At 42.6% G+C, this 24,526-nt stretch overlaps 1 protein-coding gene across 1 annotated transcript; it reads right to left on the minus strand.

Moving 5' to 3' along the window:
• Positions 1-18,156: 18,156 nt before the first annotated feature.
• Positions 18,157-18,949, minus strand: LOC142182300 (uncharacterized). Its single transcript, XM_075256521.1, has 2 exons — positions 18,880-18,949; positions 18,157-18,749 (listed from the first exon to the last, which is right to left on the minus strand). Exons 1-2 carry the CDS (start codon positions 18,947-18,949, stop codon positions 18,157-18,159), a joined length of 663 nt encoding a protein of 220 aa, XP_075112622.1.
• Positions 18,950-24,526: the final 5,577 nt, after the last annotated feature.

The raw sequence follows: 24,526 nt of genomic DNA on the forward strand, positions 1-24,526 counted from the left end.
GTGGAATTTCTATATCATTATGGATTCTACACATCAGTATCAGGAAGGTGAAGGTAATGGCTTTAGATTCGCAGGAAGTCTCTTCAGGGTAAGTATTTTGAATGTGGTACCTTTGGGAATATTCAAGAGAGTATTCAGCGGCTTACGAGCCTTAGACGATGTGGTTTCATGCTTGAGTCTCGTGTGGTGAGTCTGGGTTGAGGATTGCGATATTATGGCAAGGGGAAATATCAATTTGAAGGAAATTTAGAAGTAACTTGGATAAATATGATAGCTAGGTAGTAGGCCGGATCGGCATGGTAAGGGATATGATTAGTTGTTTGGGTGTTTATGAAGTAATGAGTTTCTACAGGTGTTTCATGGCAATGCTCTTGAGTTTTGGTGACTCGCGTAGCTTGGTTGAGTTAGAAGGATTCAGTCCCGACGGTTTGGTTTTGTGCAAATGGAATTTAGAGAGTTCGCGATGGTTTCTACCACGGTTAGAGATGTATATTTTCTACTGGTTGTAAGAGCATTGTATAGCAATTTTCTTCTAGATTGGATCAAATGGAAAGTTCTTGGCTAGTGGAGTACGTAGTTTCTTGTGGCTCGAAATGGATTATGAAGCCCTCATATTTGTCATATACGGTATGTTGTATAGGGTTGATATTTACATGTGTAAGGTCACGATTCAATTCTGAATGGAAGGTCATAAATTCTTAGACAACATGGGCAGTTTCAGATAACTAGGTAAATAATATCACTAATTGGCGCGACTTGATAGGGGTATACATTTCCGAAGGGAAATGTGTTTGAGTTAAGGGTACTTCCTTAGTATTGCGGTGCTCTATTGTTTGATCGACTGTTGACATTCGAGTCTGCTTGGTGGCATAGAAGAATTTTAAGAGTATCCCTCGTGGAATGATTGGATATTATAGGTGTGTTATATATTCGGACAGTGGAATTGGGATCGGATAAGGTGATTCGTGTGATATATGGATTTAGAGTCTGGGAGTTCTTATAAACAGTTTATATTGTGGTTGTGGGTCACGTGTAACAGTCTTGTGTGGTGACTATCGAGGGTTTGGAGACCGAGGTGGATCCTTGTTGCTTAGTATGTTTGATTTTGATGTGATATTGGGTATGGACTAATGGTCTCCATGTCGTGCTATTCTGGATTGTACCGCTAAGTCGGTGATGTTGGTTATGCCGGGGGATGCCACGGATTGAGTGGCGAGGTTCGACGGATTATGTTCCTAGTAGAGTGATTTCATTTTGAAGACCAACGGATGGTTGGGAATAAGTGTCTTCCTTATTTGGACTTCATAAGGGATGTCAGTGTAGGGACTCCTACTATTGATTCAGTTCCGGTGGTGAAGGATTTTCCGGATATGTTTCCTGCTACCGGGCATGCCGTCGGATAGGATGGTTGATTTCGGTATTGATTTAGTGCAGGGCATCGTATCGTATGGCATCGGCGGAGTTAAAGGAGATGAAGGGTAGCTTCAGGAACTCCTTGATAAGGTGTTCATTGGTAGGCCAATGTCGATGTATGTTCTGCATCGAGTCGGCTTTGTTGACTCCGAGTTGCTATTATTGAGGGATACGTTGATTCAATTGTTATTGAGCTTATTAGTGTTTTGGGGGTGATCGATGAGTTATCTTTTCGTGTTGTGAGGCATTATGATTTGTTGGTTATAGGCACATATGGTGCGGTTCTGTTGGGGTCTCAGAGTGGAATTCGAGCAAGAAGAGTATTGTGTATTGCTCGGTGGATGATGTATTGGTTATGTCCTTTCGGGTTTGTATGGTGTTATGTCATTGGTTCGCCGTGGTTATGATGATTTGTTTTTGGTACTAGACATTAAATTACGCGTGGTTGTAGATTTTGAGCATAATGACTTGAGGTGTTTCATGTGGACCAGTGTTTGGATAGGGTCGCGCATTGTAGCAAAATTATGTAGAGGTATGATCCTTCGGGTTAGACTCGTGTGTTCTGGTTCTACGATGTGTGATGGGTTCTCAGCATTGTGTTGTGGTGGTATTGGTGAGCTTGCGGTATAGCTCTCTCTTGAGTCATTTTTTTCATGATTTGAGTACATTTGGGTTGTTGCTTTTTGGTGCACGGATTGCACGAGTTGTGGCTTTAGATGGTATTGATGTGTCATGTTAATAGGGTAGTCGTGTTGGATGAGATTGAGGTCATTGGGAACTAGAAAGAATACTATCAGATTCGATTTCAGCATGTAGGAAGGATAATATCGGGTTTCGACTTAGAAATTTACTATGGTCCTTGCAGAAGGAGTGGGAGCTCCATGACTGGTTGATCTAAGGGATGGTTATGACTTTCTGCGTGTTTCATTCATCATTGGAAGTATGAAAGTGTTGGAATGAGGCTTTATTTGATAAGAGGTTTATTATCGGTATTCGGTTATTTTAGCAGTTGCTGTGATTTGAAGTTTTTGCTATGAGTGTTCGAGTGGTGTGGTATATCCTGTGATTTCCATCTTGAATTGTGGTTATGGCTTGATACAACATGTTCAGATTTATTCGGTGTGTAGATGTGAGATTATAATCTTATAGATAATTTCGGAAGCGGAAATTTGGTTCTAAAGTTTATAGGCTAGGTTGGATTGTGAAATTTCAGTTCGTTGGTTGTGAGTTCGAGTCTGCCCAAGATCAAGGTGGGAAGTTCTTGGAGGGAAGGATGTCGGGGGTCTATTTGGAAATAGCCTCTCTACCCCAGGGTAGGGGTAAGGTCTGCGTACACACTACCCTCGCCAGACCCCCACTAAATAGGATTATACTAGGTTGTTGTTGTTGTTGTTGTTGTTGTGTTATCGGACTGATATGAGATAGGGTGACGTGGGATCACCCCCGGGTATGTGCATGGTAAGGTTACACAATGATTTGATGGTTTTCGGAACAACTTTGGGCACGTTCGAGGGTGAACATATGTTTAAGTGGGGGAGGATGTAACGACCTGGCCGGTCGTTTTATGAATTTCAACCCCGTTTCCCCCATTTCTGCTTCTTTATGTCTTCTTCAGCTGTATTATGTGGTATCGGGTTAGTTAGTTTGGGTTCGGAGAGGTTTTGGAGAGGTATGAGATACTTAGTCTCTTTTGAGTAAGCTTAAGTTGGAAAAGTTAACTAGATGTTGACTTATGGGTAGGAGGTCTCGGATGTGAATTCTGATGGTTTGGATAGCTCCGTTAGGTTATTTTGGGCGTAGGAGCGTGTTCGGAATGTGGTTTGGAGGTCCGTGGTTGATTTAGGTGCGAATTGGCAAAATTGGAAATTTGGCGTTTTCCGATCGGCAGCGAAAATCTTGATATAGAGGTTGGAGTGGAATTCCGAAAATTTGAGTAGGTCCGTTTGTGTCATTTGGGATGTGTGTGCAAAATTTCAGGTCCTTCGGAGGTAATTTGATAGGTTTCGTCGTCGTTTGTGGAATTTGAAAGTTTATAAGTTCTTAGGCTTGAATTCGAGGTTGATTCGGTGTTTTAGTATTGTCTTGAGTGATTTGAAGGCTCGACTAAGTTTGAATGATGTTATGTGACTTGTTTGTATTATTGGATGAGGTCCCGAGGGCCTCAGGATGATTTCGGATGGTTATCGGAAAGTTTGGATATTGAGTTGTGCTGCAGAATTTGTTGTTCCTGTTATTTCCGCACATGCGGATTGGGGACCGCTGGTGCGAGGTCCGCAGAAGCGGTTATGTAGCGCAGGTGCACAGAAGGGGTTGTAGGTGCGGTTTGGTCCCCGCATCTGTGATGACCGCAGGTGCGGTCAGGCAACCGCTGGTGCGGAAATGCCTTTTAATGAAATTTCGCAGAAGCGGAGGATTTTGCGCAGATGCGGAAGTGCTGGGCAGAGTGTATATAAAGGCTCCTTCACGAATATTTGGTCATTCTTCACCATTTTTGGTCGGTATTTGAGCTTTGGGCAGTGATTTTCAAGAGGAATCAAGGATTTTCAATGGGGTAAGTTACTTGGGCTTTATTATTTGTGTTTATGATGATTTTTCCATTGTTTAATCATGAAATTAGTGGAATTTAAAACTTAAAAATGGAGGATTAGGGCTTGAGTTTTGGAGAGCTTTGAGTGGTGATTTGAGGGGTCATATGAGGTCCGATTTTGATGTCTTGGAATGTATAGACTCGTGGGAGGATAAGTATTTTATTGATGTGATTTTTATCGGAATCCGAGGTGTGGGCCCGGGGGGCCAGGTTTGAGCAAATTCGGGATTTTTGATCTAATTTGATAATTTTCGTCTGGGTTTCATTCCTTTAGCATATATTGATGATAATATACTGATTTTGGTTAGAGTCAGATCATTTGGAGGCCGAATCGAGAGGCAAGGGCATTGCAGGCTAGAGTTTGGCTTGGCTTGAGGTAGGTAACGCTTTCCAAACTTGGTTCTGAGGGTTCGAAACCCCGAACTATGTGTTCTATGATTACTATTAAGGTGACGCAAATGCCAAGTGACAGGCGTGTGGGCGTGCACCGTGAGAATCGCTGCCTAGATCATTCCATGGCACCACTTAATGACTCTTTCTTGCTGATATCTGCGTTGTAAATATGTGATTAAGTTAATAAGCTGTAAATTATACTAATTATCATGTTAAGGCTTCACACCGATATTGTTGAGACCCGAGAGGTCGTTTCTTGCTGTCATATGATTAGCTTCATTGATATTCTATACTCAGTCCTGTTTATGCATATTATATCATGTCTCAGTCTCGATTATTGTTATTGGCATATCATAACATTGTTTCGGGCTAGTATCATGGAATTTTGAGCCCGTGTGTGTGAGACTGGAGAATCATGACTGAGTGAGGCCGAGAGCCTGATATTGAGTGACGGTATGGGATCGGGCTGCACGTCGTAACAAGATATTGAACATGCCTTCGTTGGCTTGTTATAGCGCTTGGGCTAAGAGAAGCTCCCCCGGAGTCTTTACACCCCGGTGAGCGCAGATGATATTATTGAGGGATGGATCTTCCCTGGACATGGATCTTGTCTGAAGCACTTATTATCTGGAGATGGATCTTTTCCATAGGTTGGAATGGCTTTCCTCGGTACTGGATGACTGTTGTCAGTGATGTGTGTGTGTATATATATATATTCCGGGATGGATCTTCCCTAGGCCTTGTGAGCCATATGTAGTAACGAGTGGTTGTGAGGTTGTTATTGTTATTATCTAGAGATGGACCTTCTTTATCGGCTGGAATGGCCTTCCTCAGTACTGAGTGACTGTTGTCAGAGATGTATATGTTCCAGGATGGATCTTCCCTGGACTGTACGAGCCATATACAGTACTATTGTAGGCACATGAGACACTCAGCATGGTGCATTTCATACAGCATGTGCATTGACATGTAGATGTAGCAGAGTTACACTTCTTTCCCTTGTTCATACTTGCTCTGTTTTACTGTTCGAGCTGTTCTATTTAATTGAAAGCATGCCTTACGTTTCTGTACATTATTTCTGTTATCCTTGAGGAGGTTGAGTTTGTCACTACCTATCAGTCCAAAGGTTGGACTTGTTACTTACTGAGTTGGTGTACTCACGTTACCCCATGCACCTCATGTGTAGATTCAGGCACTTTGGATCTAGTGGTGGTGGTTGATCGAGGCTTCTGATTTAGGAGATTATTGAGGTATCTGCACGGCGTTCGTAGGCCTTGACTCTCCACCTTACTTTCCAGTTGTATTTCAGTTGTTCCCTTGGATAATATATTAGACTATGTATTTTCCTTAGACGCTCATGCACTCAGTGACACCCCGGTTTTGGGCTAGTTTGTATTTATTCTTGGAATTTCTTATATTTCAAATAGTTTTTTAACTGTTAAAAGCTTCCGTAAATGATTTCAAACTTATTATTATCGTGTTGATTGTTGAGTTGAGGCTGACCTAGTTTCACGATAGGCACCATCACGACGGGTCGGGTTTTGGGTGATGACACCTCCTTTGGGACTATGCTATGCGGAAGATAGATGCCGATGTCGTAAGTGAGAATGAAGCACCTGCAAAGATTGTTAGGGAAATCACAGATTCAGATAATTCTGTGAAGATAGTTTTAGAATAGTTTTCTGTGGAGATAGATTTTGAAGATAGTTTTCTGTGAAGATAGTTTTTGAAGATGGTTTTTTGAATATAGTTTTCTATGAAGAATAGTTTTATGTGAAGATAGTTTTTGAAGCTTATTATAGAATACATTATGGTTTTAGTCAACCTTTTTTGCTTTTAGAATACATGAATGGCTTTTTTGTCTTTCAGATGTTGATGAAGGAATACTTAATAGCCTTTAAGTTATGTTGTCTACTGATGTATTATGTTATATTCCCTATAATTAGTGTATTCACTTTGTTTAAAGCTTCAATGTGTTTCACTGAATTATCTAGCTATAGGTATTCAGCAATATGTATTCAGTATATTTCAGTATGTATTCTTATGTATTTAGATATATTTTTAATTAATAGCAGTTATGTTATTCCCATATTGTCACGACCCCAAATACTTGGTCGTGATGGTGCGTATCACATTACTAGGCAAGCCAACCCAAATATTTAATCACAACAAATTTATTTTATAAAACCATTTTCTAACACGGGTTTAAAATCTCAATTTTCATAAAAAATGTATAAAACATCTAAAAATGTGCGGAAATCAATAAAATATTAAACCAACACAACCCAAACATCTGGTATCACGAGTCTAGAGCCTCTAAATATACAAATCTGATTGTCTAATTCATAACAAGTCTAAAATGCGGGAAAACAAGGATAAGAGGAAGAAAGCAGGGCTGCGGACGCCATGCAACTACCTTGAGATCTCTGGCAAACTCTGACAATGCTAAGGACCCTCACTTTGCCGCTCGGGCACCTGGATCTGCATACAAGGTGCAGGGAGTAACGTGAGTACACCAACTCAGTAAGTAACTAAAGTAAATAAGTTGTGAAAGCAGTAACGAGCAGTTTACAAACATATAGAAGAGTAAACGAGAGATTATCAAGTTAAACTCAACAGTTTTAAAACCAGTTTCTTCATAAAGCTTCAGTTTCATTACTTAGCAGTTTTCAACAGAGGCTTATTTTAAAAGAAGAGTGAAATCAGCAAAAATATCATAAATGGGCCCTTCGGGCAAGGTATCACTCATAAATATAGCCTCTCAGGCAAGCCTCTCAGTCACTCACGACTCAGCTCTCGTCACTCAGTACTCACACTCAGCACTCAGGCTCAAATACACCTCATAATAGTAATAATCATAATAACTTCTGCGACGTGCAGTCCGATCCATAGTTTATAGTCGACTACACTCACTGGGGGTGCACAAACTCTGGAGGGGCTCCTACAGCCCAGGCGTCATATCGTTGTGGCGTGCAGCCCGATCCAATATATATATCACTGCGACGTGCAACCCGATCCATATAAGTATTACTGCGGCGTGCAGCCCGATCCATAATATATACATATAATATTACTGGGGCGTGCAGCCCAATCCATAATATTTATAGTCCTCACCATTAGGTCCTCAACCTCTCTCAGTCATTAACCTCACAGCCACTCAGACATAACAGTAGAATTCAAGGAACTCAGTCCGAGTAGTTCTCACATTAAGAAGTAGAGTGATAAAACTAGTTTAAAACAATAAACAGGTAAAACATGACTTAGGATATGCTTTTAATCAAATAGAGTGAGGAAAAACAATACAAATGCCCCTAAGGGTCTTAATAGGTCGACACAAGGCTCCAAACATGACATACATCCCATAATACAATATAAATGTCTATAACATGAGATATCATAAGGTTTCAAATCAAGTACGCGGCTTAATAGTCGCTACGGGATGGACCAAGTCACAATCCCTACCGGTGCACGCCCATACACTCGTCACCTCATTTATCAAAACAATTTGAAATACCGGGGTTTTGTACCCTCAGTTCCAGATTTACAATGGTTACTTACCTCAAACCGGGTGAATTACTACTCCGCGATGCATTTGGCTCTCGTCTCGACCTCAACTCGTGCCGAATCTACCCAAAATCAAAATCATAACATTAGAATATGCTAAAGGATCGAAGCCCAAGCGAAAACAATTAAATTATACCAAAAATCCCGAAATTGGCCAAACTCGACCCCCAGGACCACGTCCCAAAACTCGATAAAAATCAAATCAACGGAATCCTTATCCTCCCAAGAGTTCATACATACCAAGAATACCAAAATCCGACCACAAATGGCCCCTCAAATCCCTAGATTAAAGTCTCAAGTTTCTAAGCCCTAACTCCCCAATTTAGGCTTCAAATTCCCCAAATTTCATGCTTAATTAGGTAGAAATCACAATAGGATCGAGTATTAAATCCAAAATCCAACAAGTTCTCTTTGATTCCCTCTTCAATCTCTCTCAAAAAGCTCCAAAACCGAGTCAAAAATGGTGAACTTAGGCCAAAACTCGCGAAAATGGCCTTTTAAACTTTCTGCCCAGCGATCAGAATTCCTTCTTCGCGAACGCGATCAAAGCCTCACGTTCGCAAAGCACAAAAATTCCATTGGCCAAAATTCTCCTATGCGAACGCGACCACATCATCGCGAACGCGATGCCTCAGCCTCACCAACCATCGCGAACGCGGTCAGGCATCTCGCGAACGCGATGCTTCCCAATCCGACCCTTTGCAAATGCGGGACCCCCTAAAAAACGTGAAGGCCAAATCTCCAGCCTCCCTTCTTGACCCTTCACGAACGCGAGGGTCCACCAGCTAATGCGAAGAACAAAATGTCTGCAACAGTTGAAACCAAAATCTGCAACTTCCTTTAACTTAAAATGGTCCGTTCAACCATCTGATACTCACCCGAGGCCCTCGGGTCCTCAACCAAACATTCCAACATATCCCATAACCTCATTCGAACTGTTCCAACCTTCGGAATGCCCAAAACAACATCAAACACCAAAATCCACATCGGATTCAAGCCTAAGAAATCCAAAAACTTCCAAATTCCACTTTCGATCAAAAAGTCTATCAAACCACGTCCGAATGACCTGAAATTTTGCACACACATCCCAAATGGAACAACGGACCTACTGCAACTCCCGGAATTCCATTCCGACCCCTATATCAAAATCTCACCTACCAACCGAAAAACGCAAAAATTCCAATTTCGCTAATTCAAGCCTAAATCTACCCGAACCTCCAAAACACATTCCGATCACGCTCCTAAGTCCCAAATCACCTCCCAAAGCTATTTGAACCATCAAAACTCACATCCGAGCCCTTTAACACATAAGTCAACATCCGGTTGACTTTTGCAACTTATGCTTACTCAAAAGAGACTAAGTGTCTCAAACCTTACAGAAACCTCTCCGAACCCGAACCAATCAACCCGATAACATATAATACAACTGAAAAAAGCAATAAGAAGCAGAAATGGAAAAAACGGAGTTGTAACTCATGAAATGACCGGCCGAGTCGTTACATCCTCCCCCTCTTAAACAAACATTCATCCTCGAACGAGTCAAGAAACATACCTGAAGCCTCAAATAAGTGAGGATATCTGCTCCACATCTCCCGCTCGGTCTCCTAGGTAGCCTCTTCCACGGGCCAACCTCTCCACTGCACTTTCACTGAAACTATATCCTTTGACCTCAACTTTCGAACCTGACGCTCCAAAATTGCCACTGGCTCTATATCATATGTCAAATCATCATCTAACTGAACCGAGTTGAAATCCAGAACATGAGACGGATCTCTAATATAATTCCGGAGCATAGAAACATGAAATACCGGATGCACACTCGACAATCCTCTGAAGCACCTCAAAAGGCCAATAAACCGAGGACTCAATTTCTTTTTCTTCCCAAATCTCATAACACCCTTCATGAGTGAAACCTTCAACAGAACCTTCTCGCCAACCATGTAGGACACATCCCGGACCTTCCTGTCAGTATAACTCTTCTGTCTCGACTGCGCTGTATGAAGCCTCTCCCGAATCACCTTCACCTTGTCTAAAGCATCCTACACCAAGTCTATACCCAATAGCCTAGCCTCACCCGCTCAAACCAACAAACTAGAGATCTACACCGCCTCCCATACAAAGCCTCATACAGAGCCATCTGAATACTCGACTGGTAACTGTTGTTATAAGCAAACTCTGCAAGCGGTAGAAACTGATCCCATGACCCTCCAAAATTAATAATACAAGCATGTAACATGTCCTCCAATATCTGAATAGTGCGCTCGGACTGCTCGTCCGTCTGAGGGTGAAAAGCTATGCTCAACTCCACCTAAGTACCCAACTCTCGCTGCACAGACTTCTAAAACTGCGAAGTAAACTGAGTGCCCCTATTTGAAATGATAGAAACTGGGACACCATGCAAGCGAACAATCTCCTGGATATAGATCTCTGCCAACCGCTCGAAAGAATATGTAGTACACACAGGAATGAAGTGCGCAAACTTGGTCAGCCGATCCATAATCACCCAAATGGCATCGAACTTCTTCAAAGTCCATGGGAGCCCAACTACAAAGTCCATGGTGATCCGCTCCCACTTCCACTCTGGAATATCTACCCGCTAAAGCAAGCCACCTAGTCTCTGATGCTCATATTTCACCTGCTGATAATTGAGACACCGAGCCACAAATCCCACAATGTCTTTCTTCATTCTCCTCCACCAATAATGCTGTCTCAGATCCTGATACATCTTCGCGGCACCTGGATGAATGGAATACCGCGAGCTATGGGCCTCTTCCAGAATCAACTCCCGGAGCCCATCCACATTGGGAACACATATCCGGCCCTACATCCTCAACACACCATCATCACCAATAGTCACATCTCTGGCATCATCGTGCTGAACTCTGTCCTTGAGGACAAGAAAATGAGGATCATCATACTGACGCTCTCTAATACGATCATATAATGAAGATCGAGAAATCACACAAGCCAATACCTGATTGGGCTCCGTAATATCTAACTTTACAAACCGATTGGCCAAGGCCTGAACATCTACTACAAGAGGTCTCTGCCCGACTGGAATATATGCCAAACTCCCCATACTCACCACCTTCCGGCTCAAAGCATCGACTACCACATTGGCCTTTCCCAGATGGTACAAAATAGTAATATCATACTCCTTTAGAAACTCCAACCATCTCCACTGCCTCAAATTAAGATCCTTATGCTTGAACAAGTGCTGGATGATCAGTAAACACCTCACAAGACACACCATACAAATAATGCCTCCAAATCTTCAACGCGTGAACAATGGCAGCCAACTCCAAATCATGAATAGGGTAGTTCTTCTCATGGGGCTTCAACTGACGAGAAGCATAAGCAATAACTCTACCCTCCTGCATCAACACATACCCAATACCAACTCTCGAAGCATCACAATACACGGTATATGAACCTGAAGCTGATGGCAACACTAACACTGGAGCTGTGGTCAAGGCGGTCTTGAGCTTCTGAAAGCTCTCCTTGCACTCATCCGACCACCTGAATAAAGCACCCTTCTAAGTCAACTTGGTTAAGGGAGATGCAATAGATGAAAATCCCTGAACAAACCGACGATAATAGCCCGCCAAACCAAGAAAGCTGTGAATTTCTATGGCTGAGGACGGTCTAGGCCAACTCTGAACTGCCTCTATCTTCTTCGGATCAGCCTGAATACCCTCGCTAGACACCACATGCCCCAAGAAAGCAACTGAACTGAACCAAAACTCACACTTGGATAGCTTTGCATAAAGCTTCTCCTCCCTCAATCTCTGTAACACAACACTCAAATGCTCCGCATGCTCCTCCTGACTACGTGAATATACCAGAATATTATCAATGAAAACTATGACAAATGAGTCGAGATACGATCGGAACATGCTATTCATCAAGTGCATGAATGTTGTTGGGGTATTGGTCAGCCCAAAAGACATCACCAAGAACTCATAATAACCATATTGGGTCCTGAAAGCCGTCTTAAAAATATCCGAATCCCTGATCTTCAGTTGGTGGTAACCTGAACGGAGATCAATCTTGGAGAACACTCTCGCTCCCTGAAGCTGGTCAAACAAATCATCTATGCAAGGCAAAGGATACTTGTTCTTAATTGTAACCTTGTTTAGCTGCCTATAATCAATGCACATCCTCATACTGCTATCCTTCTTCTTCACAAATAGAACCAGCGCACCCCAAGGCGACACACTAGGTCGAATGAACCCCTTGTCAAGGTGTTCCTGAAGCTGCTCCTTTAACTCCTTCAACTCCGTTGGTAACATACAATACGATGGAATAGAGATGGGCTGAGTGCACAGCACCAAATCAATTCCAAAATCAATATCCCTGTCCGGTGGCATACCCGGTAGGTCTGCAAGAAACACACCGGGAAAATCCCTCACAACTGGAACATAATCAATATTGGAAGTCTCTGCACCGACATCCCTTACAAAGGCTAGATACGAGAGACAACCCTTCCCAACCATACGCTGGGCCTTCAGAAACGAAATCACCCTACTGGGGATAAAATTGGTAGAACCTCGTCACTCAATTTGTGGCACTCCCGGCATAGCCAACCTCACTGTCTTAGTGTGACAGTATAATATAGCCCAACACAGAGATAGCTAATCCACTACCTAATATAACATCGAAATCCACTATACATAACAACAAAAGATCCACTTGGGTCTCTAGACGCCCAATAGTCACCACACAAGATTGGTACATACGGTCTACAACAACAATATCGCCCACCGGAGTAGATACACGAACAGGTGAAACAAGAGACTCACGGGGCGTATCCAAATAATGAGCAAAGTATGATGACACATAAGAAAAGGTGGAACCGAGATCAAATAACATAGAGGCATCTCTACAGCAGACTGAGACAATACCTGTAATCACAACATCTGAAGTAGCAGCATGTGGTCTACTTGGGAGGGCATAGAAACGATCTTGACCACCACCTGATCGACCTCTCCCTCTGGGGCGACCCATAGCTGAGTGGCCCCCACCCTTAGCTGCCTGAATGGGTGGTGAAGTGACTGGAGCTGAAGTCGAGGGTTGACCCCTCTACTGAGACGGACCCTCAAGAAGATGAGGACACTGCCTCCTCATATGCCCAAACTCTCCACACTCATAGCAACTCCCTGGTGCTGGAGATGGGGACTAAAGGGAACCTATGGCACCGGAATAACCAGTAGAAGGACCTGGCATGGAAGAACCCTGAACTGATGGAGCACGGGATGAGCTCTGGGCTGGAAGGGCACTGATGAATGGCCCTGATAAGAACTGTGAGAACCATGACCCGATGATGCCCCACGATAACCTGGGCAAGCTGACTGAGCCTGCCTGAATGGACGGCCTCTGCCGTGCTAAAATTGACCCCTCAAAGGAGCACTACCAAAGCTACCAGATCCCTAAGGCCTCTTGGCTTCCCTCTACTCTCGCTCCTAGCGACGAACTGACTCAATCTCACGGGCGATGCCAACAACCTCTTCGAAAGTAGCACCTGACACCTACTCCCTAGTCATGAGAATCTGAAGTTGATATGTGAGGCCATCAACGAACCTCCTAATCCTCTCTCGATCTGTGGGAACCAATCAGACCGCATGATGAGCTAACTTAGAGAACCGTATCTCATACTGTGTCACAGTCATCTCTCCTTGATGCAACTACTCGAACTGCCTGCGCAGCTCCTCTCGGCGAGACTGTGGCACATAATTCTCCAGAAAGAGAATAGAGAACTGCTGCCAGGTAAGGGGCGCTACACCAACAGGCCTACGCCTCTCATAAGCCTCCCACCAAGTGAAGGTAGCTCCAGTAAACTGAAAGGTAGTGAAAGCGACCGCGCTGGTCTCCAAAATACCCGTTGTACGAAGCATCCTCTGACACTTATCCAAGAAACCCTAGGCATTCTCGCCCTCAGTACCACTGAAACTCAGAGGTTGAAGTCTACCAAACCTCTCTAATTGACGCTGCTCGTCGTCAGTCATAACTAGTATCATATACTCCTGAGCTAGTGCAACCGGCTGGGATGGAAGTGCCCTTGGTGTCTGAAGTCCCTGCACAACCTGCTCAGGTGTGCGAGCAATGGGAGTCTGGGTGTCTCCCCCGGCCTGAGAAGTAGTTGCGGTCGTAGTAACTGAGATCGCCTGAGCCAAACCGGTACACACTGATAAAATCTAAGTTAAAGCCTCCTGAAGGCCTGGAATCATAATATGCACAGCTGGTGCCTGAGCTGGTGTTATTGGAGCATCCGCAACTAGGACCTGATCCTGAACTGGAGAAGCTGGTGGATATGCAGATGCTGCCCTAGCTGACCGGTAGCACGTGTCCTCACCATCTTTGAGAGAATGGAATAACAGAAGTTTAGTACTCGGATCAACGGATTCGCATGACAAGAATTTCAAGAATATGAAGTTTTTCCTAAAGGTTCTGATGCCTCTCAAGGATAAATACAGACGTCTCCATACCGATCTGCGAGACTCTACTAAACCGGCTCATGAATCGCGAGACCTATGTAACCTAGGCTCTGATACCAACTAGTCACGACCCCAAATACCTAATCGTGATGGCGCCTATCACATTACTAGGCAAGCCAACCCAAACATTTAATCACAACGAATTTCTTTTATAAAACCATTTTCTAACACGGGTTTAAAATCTTAATTTTCATAAGAAATGTATAAAACAACTAAAAATGTGCGGAAATCAATAAAACATTAAACCAACACAACCCAAACATCTAGTGTCACGAGTCTAGAGCCTCTAAATATACAAATCTAACTGTCTAATACATAACAAGTCTAAAATGCAGGAAAACAAGGATAAGAGGAAGAAAGCAGGACTGCGGACGCCATGTAGCAACCTTGCAATCTCCGGCAAACTCTAACAATGCTGAGGATCCTCACTCTGACGCTAGAGCACCTGGATCTACACACAAGGTGCAGGGAGTAACGTGAGTACGCCAACTCAGTAAGTAACTAAAGTAAATAAGGCCTAAAAGCAGTGACGAGCAGTTTCAAAACATATAAAAGAGTAAACGACAAATTATCAAGTTAAACTCAACAGTTTTAAAACCAATTTCTTCATAAAGCTTCAGTTTCATTTGAAATACCTTGAATTCATTTACTTAGCAGTTTTCAACAGAGGTTTATTTTAAAAGAAGAGTGAAATTAGTAAAAATATCATAAATGGGCCCCTCGGGCAAGGTATTACTCATAAATATAGCCTCTCGGGCAAGCCTCTCAATCACTCGTGACTCAGCTCTCGTCACTCAGTACTCACACTCAGCACTCAGGCTCAAATACACCTCATAATAATAATAATCATAATAACCGCTGCGGCGTGCAACCCGATCCATAGTTTATAGTCGACTAACGCTCATTGGGGATGTACAGACTCTGGAGGGGCTCCTATAGCCCAAACGTCATATCGCTGCGGTGTAGCTCGATCCATAATATATATATATATATATATATATATATATATATATATATATATATATATAATATTTTTGCGGCGTGCAGCCCGATCCATAATATTTATAGTCCTCACCATTAGGTCCTCAACCTCTCTCAGTCATTAACCACACAGCCACTCGGGCGTAACAGTAGAATTTAGGGAACTCAGTCCGAGCAGTTCTCACATTAAGAAGTAGAGTGATAAAACCAGTTTAAAACAATAAACAGGTAAAACATGACCGAGAATATGCTTTTAATCAAATAGAGTGAGGAAAAACAGTACAAATCCCCCCAAGGGTCGCAATAGGTCGGCATAAGGCCCCAAACATGGCATATAACCCATAATACAATATAAATGTCTAAAACATGAGATATCATAAGGTTTCAAATCAAGTACGCGGCTTAATAGTCGCTACGGGATGGACCAAGTCACAATCCCTACTGGTGCACGCCCACTCACTCGTCACCTAGTATATGCATCACCTCGTTTATCAAAACAATTTGAAATACCGGGATTTTGTACTCTCAGTTCTAGATTTACAATGGTTGCTTACCTCAAACCGGGTGAATTACTACTCCGCGACGCCTTTGCCTCTCGTCTCAGCCTCAACTCGTGCCGAATCTACCCAAAATCAGAATCATAACATTAGAATATGCTAAAGGATCGAAGCCCAAATGAAAATAATCAAATTATACCAAAAATCCCGAAATTGGCCAAACCCGGCCCCCGGGCCCACGTTCCAAAACTCGATAAAAATACATCAACGGAATCCTTATCCTCCCACGAGTTCATATATACCAAGAATACTAAAATTTGACCACAAATGTCCCCTCAAATCCCTAGATTAAAGTCTCAAATTTCCAAGCCCTAACTCCCCAATTTAGGCTTTAAATTCCCCAAATTTCAAGCTTAATTAGGTAGAAATCACAATAGGATCGAGTATTAAGTCCAAAATTCTTACCTCCAACAATTTCTCTTTGATTCCCTTTTCAATCTCTCTCAAAAAGCTCCAAAATCGAGTAAAAAATGGTGAACTTAGGCCAAAACTCGCGAAAATGGCGTTTTAAACATTCTGCCCAGCGATCAGAAGTCCTTCTTCGCGAACGCGGTCAAAGCCTCGTGTTCGTGAAGCACAAAAATTCCATTGACCAAAATTCTCCTACGCGAACTCGACCACATCATCCCGAACGCGATGCCTCAGCCTCACCAACCATCGTGAATGCGGTCAAGCGTCTCGCGAATGCGTTGCTTCCCATTCCGACTCTTCGCGAACACGGGACCCCTTGCGAATGCGAAGGCCAAATCTCCAACCTCCCTTCCTGACCCTTCGCGAACGCGAAGAACAAAATGTCTGCAACAGCTGAAACCAAAATCTGCAACTTCCTTTAACTTAAAATGGTCCGTTCAACCATCCGAAACTCACCCGAGGCCTTCGGGTCCTCAACTAAACATGTAAACATATCTCATAACCTTATTCAAACTTGTTCTAACCTTTGGAACGCCCAAAACACCAAAATCACATCGCATTCAAGCCTAAGAATTCCAAAAACTTCCAAATTCCGCTTTCGATCAAAAAGTCTATCAAACCACGTCCGAATGAACTGAAATTTTACACACACATCCCAAATGACACAACAGACCTACTGCAACTCTCAGAATTCCATCCGACCCCTATATCAAAATCTCACCTACCAACCGAAAAACTCCAAAATTCCAATTTCGCCAATTCAAGCCTAAATCTACTCCGGACCTCCAAAACACATTCCGATCATGCTCCTAAGTCCCAAATCACCTCCCTAAGCTATCCGAACCATCAAAACTCACATCCGAGCCCTTTAACACATAAGTCAACATCCGGTTGATTTTTTCAACTTAAGCTTACTCAAAAGAGACTAAGTATCTCAAACCCTACCAATACCTCTCCGAACCTGAACCAATCAATCTGATAACATATAATATAACTGAACAAAGCAATAAGAAGCAAAAATGGAGAAAATGGAGTGGTAACTCATGAAACGACCGCCCGAGTCGTTACACATATATGTTCAGCAGTAAATTTGTATTACAAGTCATGTATTCACTTTATGCATTGTATTCACTGTATCTATTATATTCTATGTTTTCAATACATTCACTATATTTTCATAGTATTCAATGTATCTTGCCGTATTCACTGTATTTGACTGTATTCGCTGTCTTTAGTGTCTTTTATTTTTTGAACATTTTACTGTATTTAACTGTATTCAATGTAATTTTATATATTCAAAGCTTCACTTTGTTTCACTATTTTGTCCAGCAATATATATTCAACAGTATGTACTCATGTATTGTAGAATGTATTTATATTTTTTTGATTAATATAATTTATGTATTCATTACATCTATATTCAAATGTATCTGCAGTATGTATTCAATGTACTGCAATATAGATTACCTGTTATACCTCTTATCTGTATATAAATCAATTTGCAAAGATACCACTAAAAATATTTTAGTGATCCAAACTTAAAAAATACATCCCACAAGAATCCAATATACCAATAAATCAATATGTAATATAAAACTTGAACAAATCTATGACATATCGTTATTTCAATAATTGAAATCAGAACATGAACTAATTCCTACGTGGAGCATTTCTACAAGTACGCTTATTATGTCCTCCCTGCCCACATATACTACACGAATGTTGATTTTTCTTCTGAAAGAATTCATTGAACGACTTATCGCACTTCTTCTTTGGCTTCATTCAAAGTAAGCATCTCCTGGTATTTTTTCCCAAGCGTTGTGTACGTGTGTGATGCTTCTTTCCGATTGCTGCAATTCCAACGTCCAAACATCTTCCTAACTTCTTCTAGGAAGTCGTATATTGGCAATTCTCTTGTTGATACAAGTGCAAAATTGATTGATTCAGCAATATTTGTCGTCATAGTCCATCCCCGATTAACAGGTGCATACAACCTAGCCCACTTTTCGTATCTAGCTAATTCCAGACACTCTTTCGCCCGAGTATCTACCTTCTCCCCCTTTTCTATTAGACTATCAAATTCATCTTGAGTGTATGCTTTTGCCATCGATAAGTATACCTCTCTCACCTTTGCATGACTCTTTTTGAATTTCATATATACGTTGTTCCATAGATGCCATATACATGCAAAATGAGGTACTGTAGGATACACTCTCGATACAGATTTAATGATGCTCTCATTCCTATCTGAAACAATGCACATGTTTTCCCGCTCACCATATGCTTTTTTGAATTGTTCAAAGAACCACAACCAAGCAATATCGTTCTCTAAATCAACAATACCATATGCTAGTGGCAATATATGTCATGTAAATACAATTGCATACATATATAAAAAAATATCATTCAAGCCGTATTAGGAAGTCAAATTACAAAATTTTATTTTAATCTGTATATATTTTGTTTTTAACAGACTCACCTGCACCATCCAATGTGCTAGACGAGACGAATGTCCCTGCGTATGTCGATTTTAAGTGTCTGGCATCCATAATCACGATGGGTCTATAGTGCTCGAACCCCTTTATAAAAGCATACAACAATATATACAAATACATGAACTCATTTTTTGGTATTTTTACCCTTCTAATATGCGAACTAGGATATGTCAGTTTTTTTTGAAGTACTTACCTTGAAATAGTAGGAGTTCATTTAAACTCATGAATTATTTTGAAGTAGCACGACAAAAAAATCCACACATGACTATCACGACCCCGGTTCGCCCTCCGTGAACCATCGTGACGGCACCTAGTCTCTACGACTATGTAAGCCTAAACTTGCGGAAGTAAAATAATTTAAAACAGAAATAAGGCAATAACAATGTTAAATGTGCCGCTCGGCATACACCATATTTATATAGATCTCAAAACCAATACCTAAATCCAAGCCCCGGAAACCCACGAATCACAAGCTAAGAAAAAGAAATACTACATAGCTCTAACTCCGGAATTTGTCTAAAAAGAACAGAAAGTACAGAAGGGCTAAATACAAAAAGGCAAGAATAGAAAGGGACTCCTCGGTCTGCGGACGCAGCAGATATACCTCGAAGTCTCTCTGCTAGATGTCTCCACCGCAAGGATAGTGCGTACCTGGAGCTGCACATGAAAAACATGCGCAGAAGAGGCATGAGTACACCACATCAGTACTCAGTAAGTGCCAAGCCTAACCTCGGTTGGGTAGTGACGAGAAAGGTCAGGGCCCTACTGAGATAAGTATAATAAATGATAAACAACGTGGAATAAAACAGTATAAATAAGTGCAACAGTAAGAAATAACATAGAATTGACAGAACAACAACTAGAATAGAGACAAAACAAGCCACTGAAAGAAATACAGCTTGACACAGAGATAACAACTGGGGTACCTTCCAGGATACCGTCCTGTAGTCCCAATTACAACTGTCCGGTGGATCTCCCGAGATACCGTCCCGTAGTCCATCATATATATGTCTGAAGGATCTCCTGGGATCCCGTCCCGTAGTCCAACTATCGATGCGCGGGGATCTACTGGAATCCCGATCCGTAGTCCTAAATGCAAATACCCAATACTGGGGAATCTACCGGGTGCATTCCCGTAGTTCCATATAACTGTACAGGGGGATCTACCGGGAATCTAACCCGTAGTCCCAAACTAAATGTGCTGGGGGATCTACCAGGAATCTAACCCGTAGTCCCAAAGTAAACAGACAAGGGAGAGCTACCAGAATCCCTAGTCCCAAAATAAATATACAGCAGCAGCAAGATAAACAGAAATAGAAAAATACATATTAAGGCAATAAGTGATTCTAGTCTAACATGCTGCACATAATTCAAGTAAGGCAGGTTAAATCAAATGAAGCAATTAAGTCACTTAGACATGCTTTCCTAAGCTAACAATAGGCTTAATAGTGCAAGTAATAGAAACAGGAAAGGAAACATACTAGTAAGTACTTAAAGAAAATCGGGTTTCCAACAATTAGCACAAGTATGCACTCGTCACCTCACGTACAAGGCATTTCAATTACCAAATATATCAATCCTAAGGGGAAGGTCCCCCACACAAGGTTAGACAAGCCACTTACCTCAAACCAGCTCAAAATCAACCCAACACCACGTCTTTGCCACAAGTACTCGACTCCAAATGGCCCAAATCTATTCAATTCAATTGCATAATATAAATAACACTTCAAGTAACTGATTCTACAATTAAATTCCAAACTAATAAGCAAAATTAGGTAAAATGACCAAAATGCCCCTCGGGCCCACATTTCGGAATCGGGTGAAATTTATATTTTCGGAATCCTCATATTCTCACGAGTCTATGCATAACAAGAAAAATCGGAGTTCAATTGACCCCTCAAATACCCATTTTTGTTTCTCTTAAACTCAAGCCCTAATTACCCATTTCTCCCAAATTTTGCACCACTAATCAGGTATTTAATCACATAAAAACGAGTTATGAAGTCAAAAATATTACCTCCAAGTGATTTCTCTTGAATCCCTCTTCAACCCTCTTCAAAAAGCTTCAAAATCGCCTGACAATGGAGGAAACTAGGCTAAAATTCGCGAAATAACTCTTTTTAAGCATTCTGCCCAGGTATTTTAATTCCTTCTTCGCGAATGCGGTCAAAGCCTCGCGTTCGCGAAGCACATAAAGTCGTTGACCAAAAGTCCTCTTACATGAATGCGACACTGATCTCGTGAACGCGATGCTTCCGCTGACCAACCCTTCGCGAATGCGAAGAGCAATTCCACCTCGAACCCAGCTGACCACTTCCTTCTACGCGAACGCGATACCCTTCCCGCGAACGCGATGCTCAAACATCACCACCCTTCGCGAACACGGAGAATTCCTCGCGAACGCAAAGGCAAAATTCCATCAACCCCCCACTGACTCTTCGCGAACGCGAGGGTCCACTTGGAACGCGAAGGGTAAAATCCTTCTGCAACGGCTGAACAGAAACCTGCAACTTTTTAACAACTTGAAATGATCCGTTGAGCATCCGAAATACACCCGAGGCCCCGGGGACCTCAACCAAAGGCATCAACATATCCTAAAACCTTATTCAAACTTGTATCAATCTACAAAACACTTCAAACAACATCAAAACAACCAAAACACATCGGATTCAAGCCTAAGTTTCAATAATCTTCTCAATTCCGCTTTTGATCAAAAAACCCACCAAACCACCTCTGAATGACCTGAAATTTTGCGCACACATCCCAAATGACATAACAAAACTACTGCAACTCTCAGAATTCTATTCTGACCCTCGGATCAAAATTTCACTATTGAACCAGAAACTTCCAAAATTCAACTTTCAGCATTTCAAGCCTAAATTAGCTACAGACCTCCAAAATACAATCCGAACACGCTCCTAACCCCAAAATCACCCAACGGAGCTAACAGAACTATTGAATTTCCATTCTGAGGCCATCTTAACATTGTTTCAACTACGGTCAACTTTCCAACACTTAAGCTCTCATTTAGGGACTAAGTGTCCCAAAACTCTCTGAAACTCAAAATCGAACATCCCGACAAATCAAAATAGCAAAAATAAACTTGGGGAAAGCAGTTAATAGGGGATCGAGGCGTTAATTCTTAAGACGACCGGCCGGGTCGTCACATCCTCCTACGCTTAAACATTCGTTCGTCCTCGAACTAGCATAGAGACATACCTGAAGTAGTGAAAAGATGAGGGTAACGGCTTCGCATATCCTGATCGCTCTCCCAGGTCGCCTCCTTGACCGGCTGACCCTGCCATTGGACCTTCACTGATGCAATGTTCTTTGACCTCAACTTCCTAACCCGCCTATCCAATATTGCCACTGGCTCCTTAATATAAGATAGATCCTTGTCCAACTAGACTTAACTGAAATCCAACACGTGCGACGGATCACCGTGATACCTCCGGAGCATCGAAACATGAAATACCGGATGAACTCCTGCCAAGATGGGAGGTAAGGCAAGCTCATAAGCAACCTCCCCAACACGCCTCAATATCTCAAAAGTGCCAATAAACCTCGGACTCAACTTCCCTTTCTTCCCGAGTGTCATAACGCCCTTCATATGTGAAACCGAAGCAGAACCCACTCTCCAACCATATAGGAAACATCACGAACCTTCCGGTCCGCATAGCTATTCTGTCTGGACTGGGCTGTACGGAGTCTATCCTGAATCACCTTAACCTTCTCTAAAGCATACCGAACCAACTCTGTGCCCAATAGTCTAGTCTCACCCGGCTCAAACCAATGCACTAGATATCTACACCGCCTACCATATAAAGCCTCATACGGTGCCATCTGAATGCTGGATTGATAGCTGTTGTTGTAAGCAAACTCCGCCAATGGCAAAACTGATCCCAAGACCCTCCAAACTCAATCACACACGCGCAGAGCATATCCTCAAGAATCTGAATAGTGCAATCGGACTGTCCGTCTGTCTGAGGGTGAAATGTTATACTCAACTCTACCCGAGTACCTAACTCATGCTGAACGACTCTCTAGAACCGTGATGTGAACTGGGTACCTCTATCTGAAATGATGGAAACCGGAATACCATGCAGACGAACAATCTCCCGGATATAGATCTCCGCCAGCCGCTCCAAGTAATAAGTAGTACACACAGGAATAAAGTGAGCGGACTTGGTCAGCCGATCCACAATCACCCAAATATCATCAAACTTCCTCAACGTCTGTGGGAGCCTAACTACAAAGTCCGTGGTGATCCACTCACACTTCCACTCCGGTATTTCTATCTGCTGAAGCAACCCACTCGGTCTCCGGTGCTTATACTTCACCTGCTAATAGTTGAGACACCGAGCTACAAATCTAACTATATCTTTCTTCATTTGCCTCCACCAATAGTGCTATCTCAAATCTTGATACATCTTCGCGGCACCCGGATGAATGGAATATCGCGAGCTATGGGCCTCCTCTAGAATCGAATCTCGAAGCCCATCAACATTGGGTACACCAATCCGACCCTGCATCCTCTATACCCCATCATCACCAATAGTCATCTCTCTGGAATCACCGTGCTGAACCTTGTCCTTGAGGACAATGAAATGAGGGTCATCATACTGTCGCTCCCTGATACGATCAAATAAAGACGACCGAGAAACCATGCAAGCTAGAACCCGACTGGGCTCCGAAAGATCCAATCTCACAAACTGGCTGGCTAAGGCCTGAAGATCCATCGCCATAGGCCTTTCTAATGCTGGTAAATAAGCCAAACTTCCCAAACTCTCTGCCCGGCGACTTAAAGCATCGGCCACCATATTGGCCTTGCCCGGGTGATACAAAATAGTGATATCATAGTCCTTTAGCATCTCCAACCACCTCCTCTGGCGCAAATTAGATCCTTTTGCTTGAACAAGTGCAACAAGCTCCGATGGTCAGTATAAATCTCACAGGGAACCCCATGTAAATAATGGCGCCAAATCTTTAGGGCGTGAACAATGGCAGCTAACTCAAGGTCGTGAACAGGGTAGTTCTTCTCATGTATCTTCAATTGTCTGGATGCGTAGGCAATCACCCTACCGTCCTGCATCAACACCGCTCTGAGGCCAACCCTTGAGGCATCATAATAGACCGTATAAGACCCCGAACCTATAGGTAGTATCAAAATTGGGGTTTTGGTTAAAGTTGTCTTGAGCTTCTGAAAGCTTGCCCACACTCCTCCGTCCACTGAAACGGAGCACCCTTCTAGGTCAACCTGGTCATGGGGGCTGCAATCGATGAAAACCCCTCCACAAAACGACGGTAGTAACCCATCAAACCAAGGAAATTGTGGATCTTTGTAGCTGAGGATGGTCTGGGCCAACTCTACACGGCCTCTATCTTCTTCGGATCCACCTAAATACCTTCACTCGATACCACGTGGCCTAAGAATGCCACTGAATCCAACCAAAACTCACATTTTGAGAACTTAGCATATAACTTCTGCTCTCTCAGAGTCTGAAGCACAGTCCTCAGGTGCTGCTCATGATCTTTCCGACTCCGGGAATACACCAGAATATCATCAATAAAGACAATGACGAACGAGTCAAGATACGGCCAAAACACACTGTGCATCAAATGCATAAAGGC

The sequence above is a fragment of the Nicotiana tabacum genome, chromosome 6 (genome assembly GCF_000715075.1).
Source record: "Nicotiana tabacum cultivar K326 chromosome 6, ASM71507v2, whole genome shotgun sequence".
Classification (NCBI taxonomy): Eukaryota; Viridiplantae; Streptophyta; class Magnoliopsida; order Solanales; family Solanaceae; genus Nicotiana; species Nicotiana tabacum.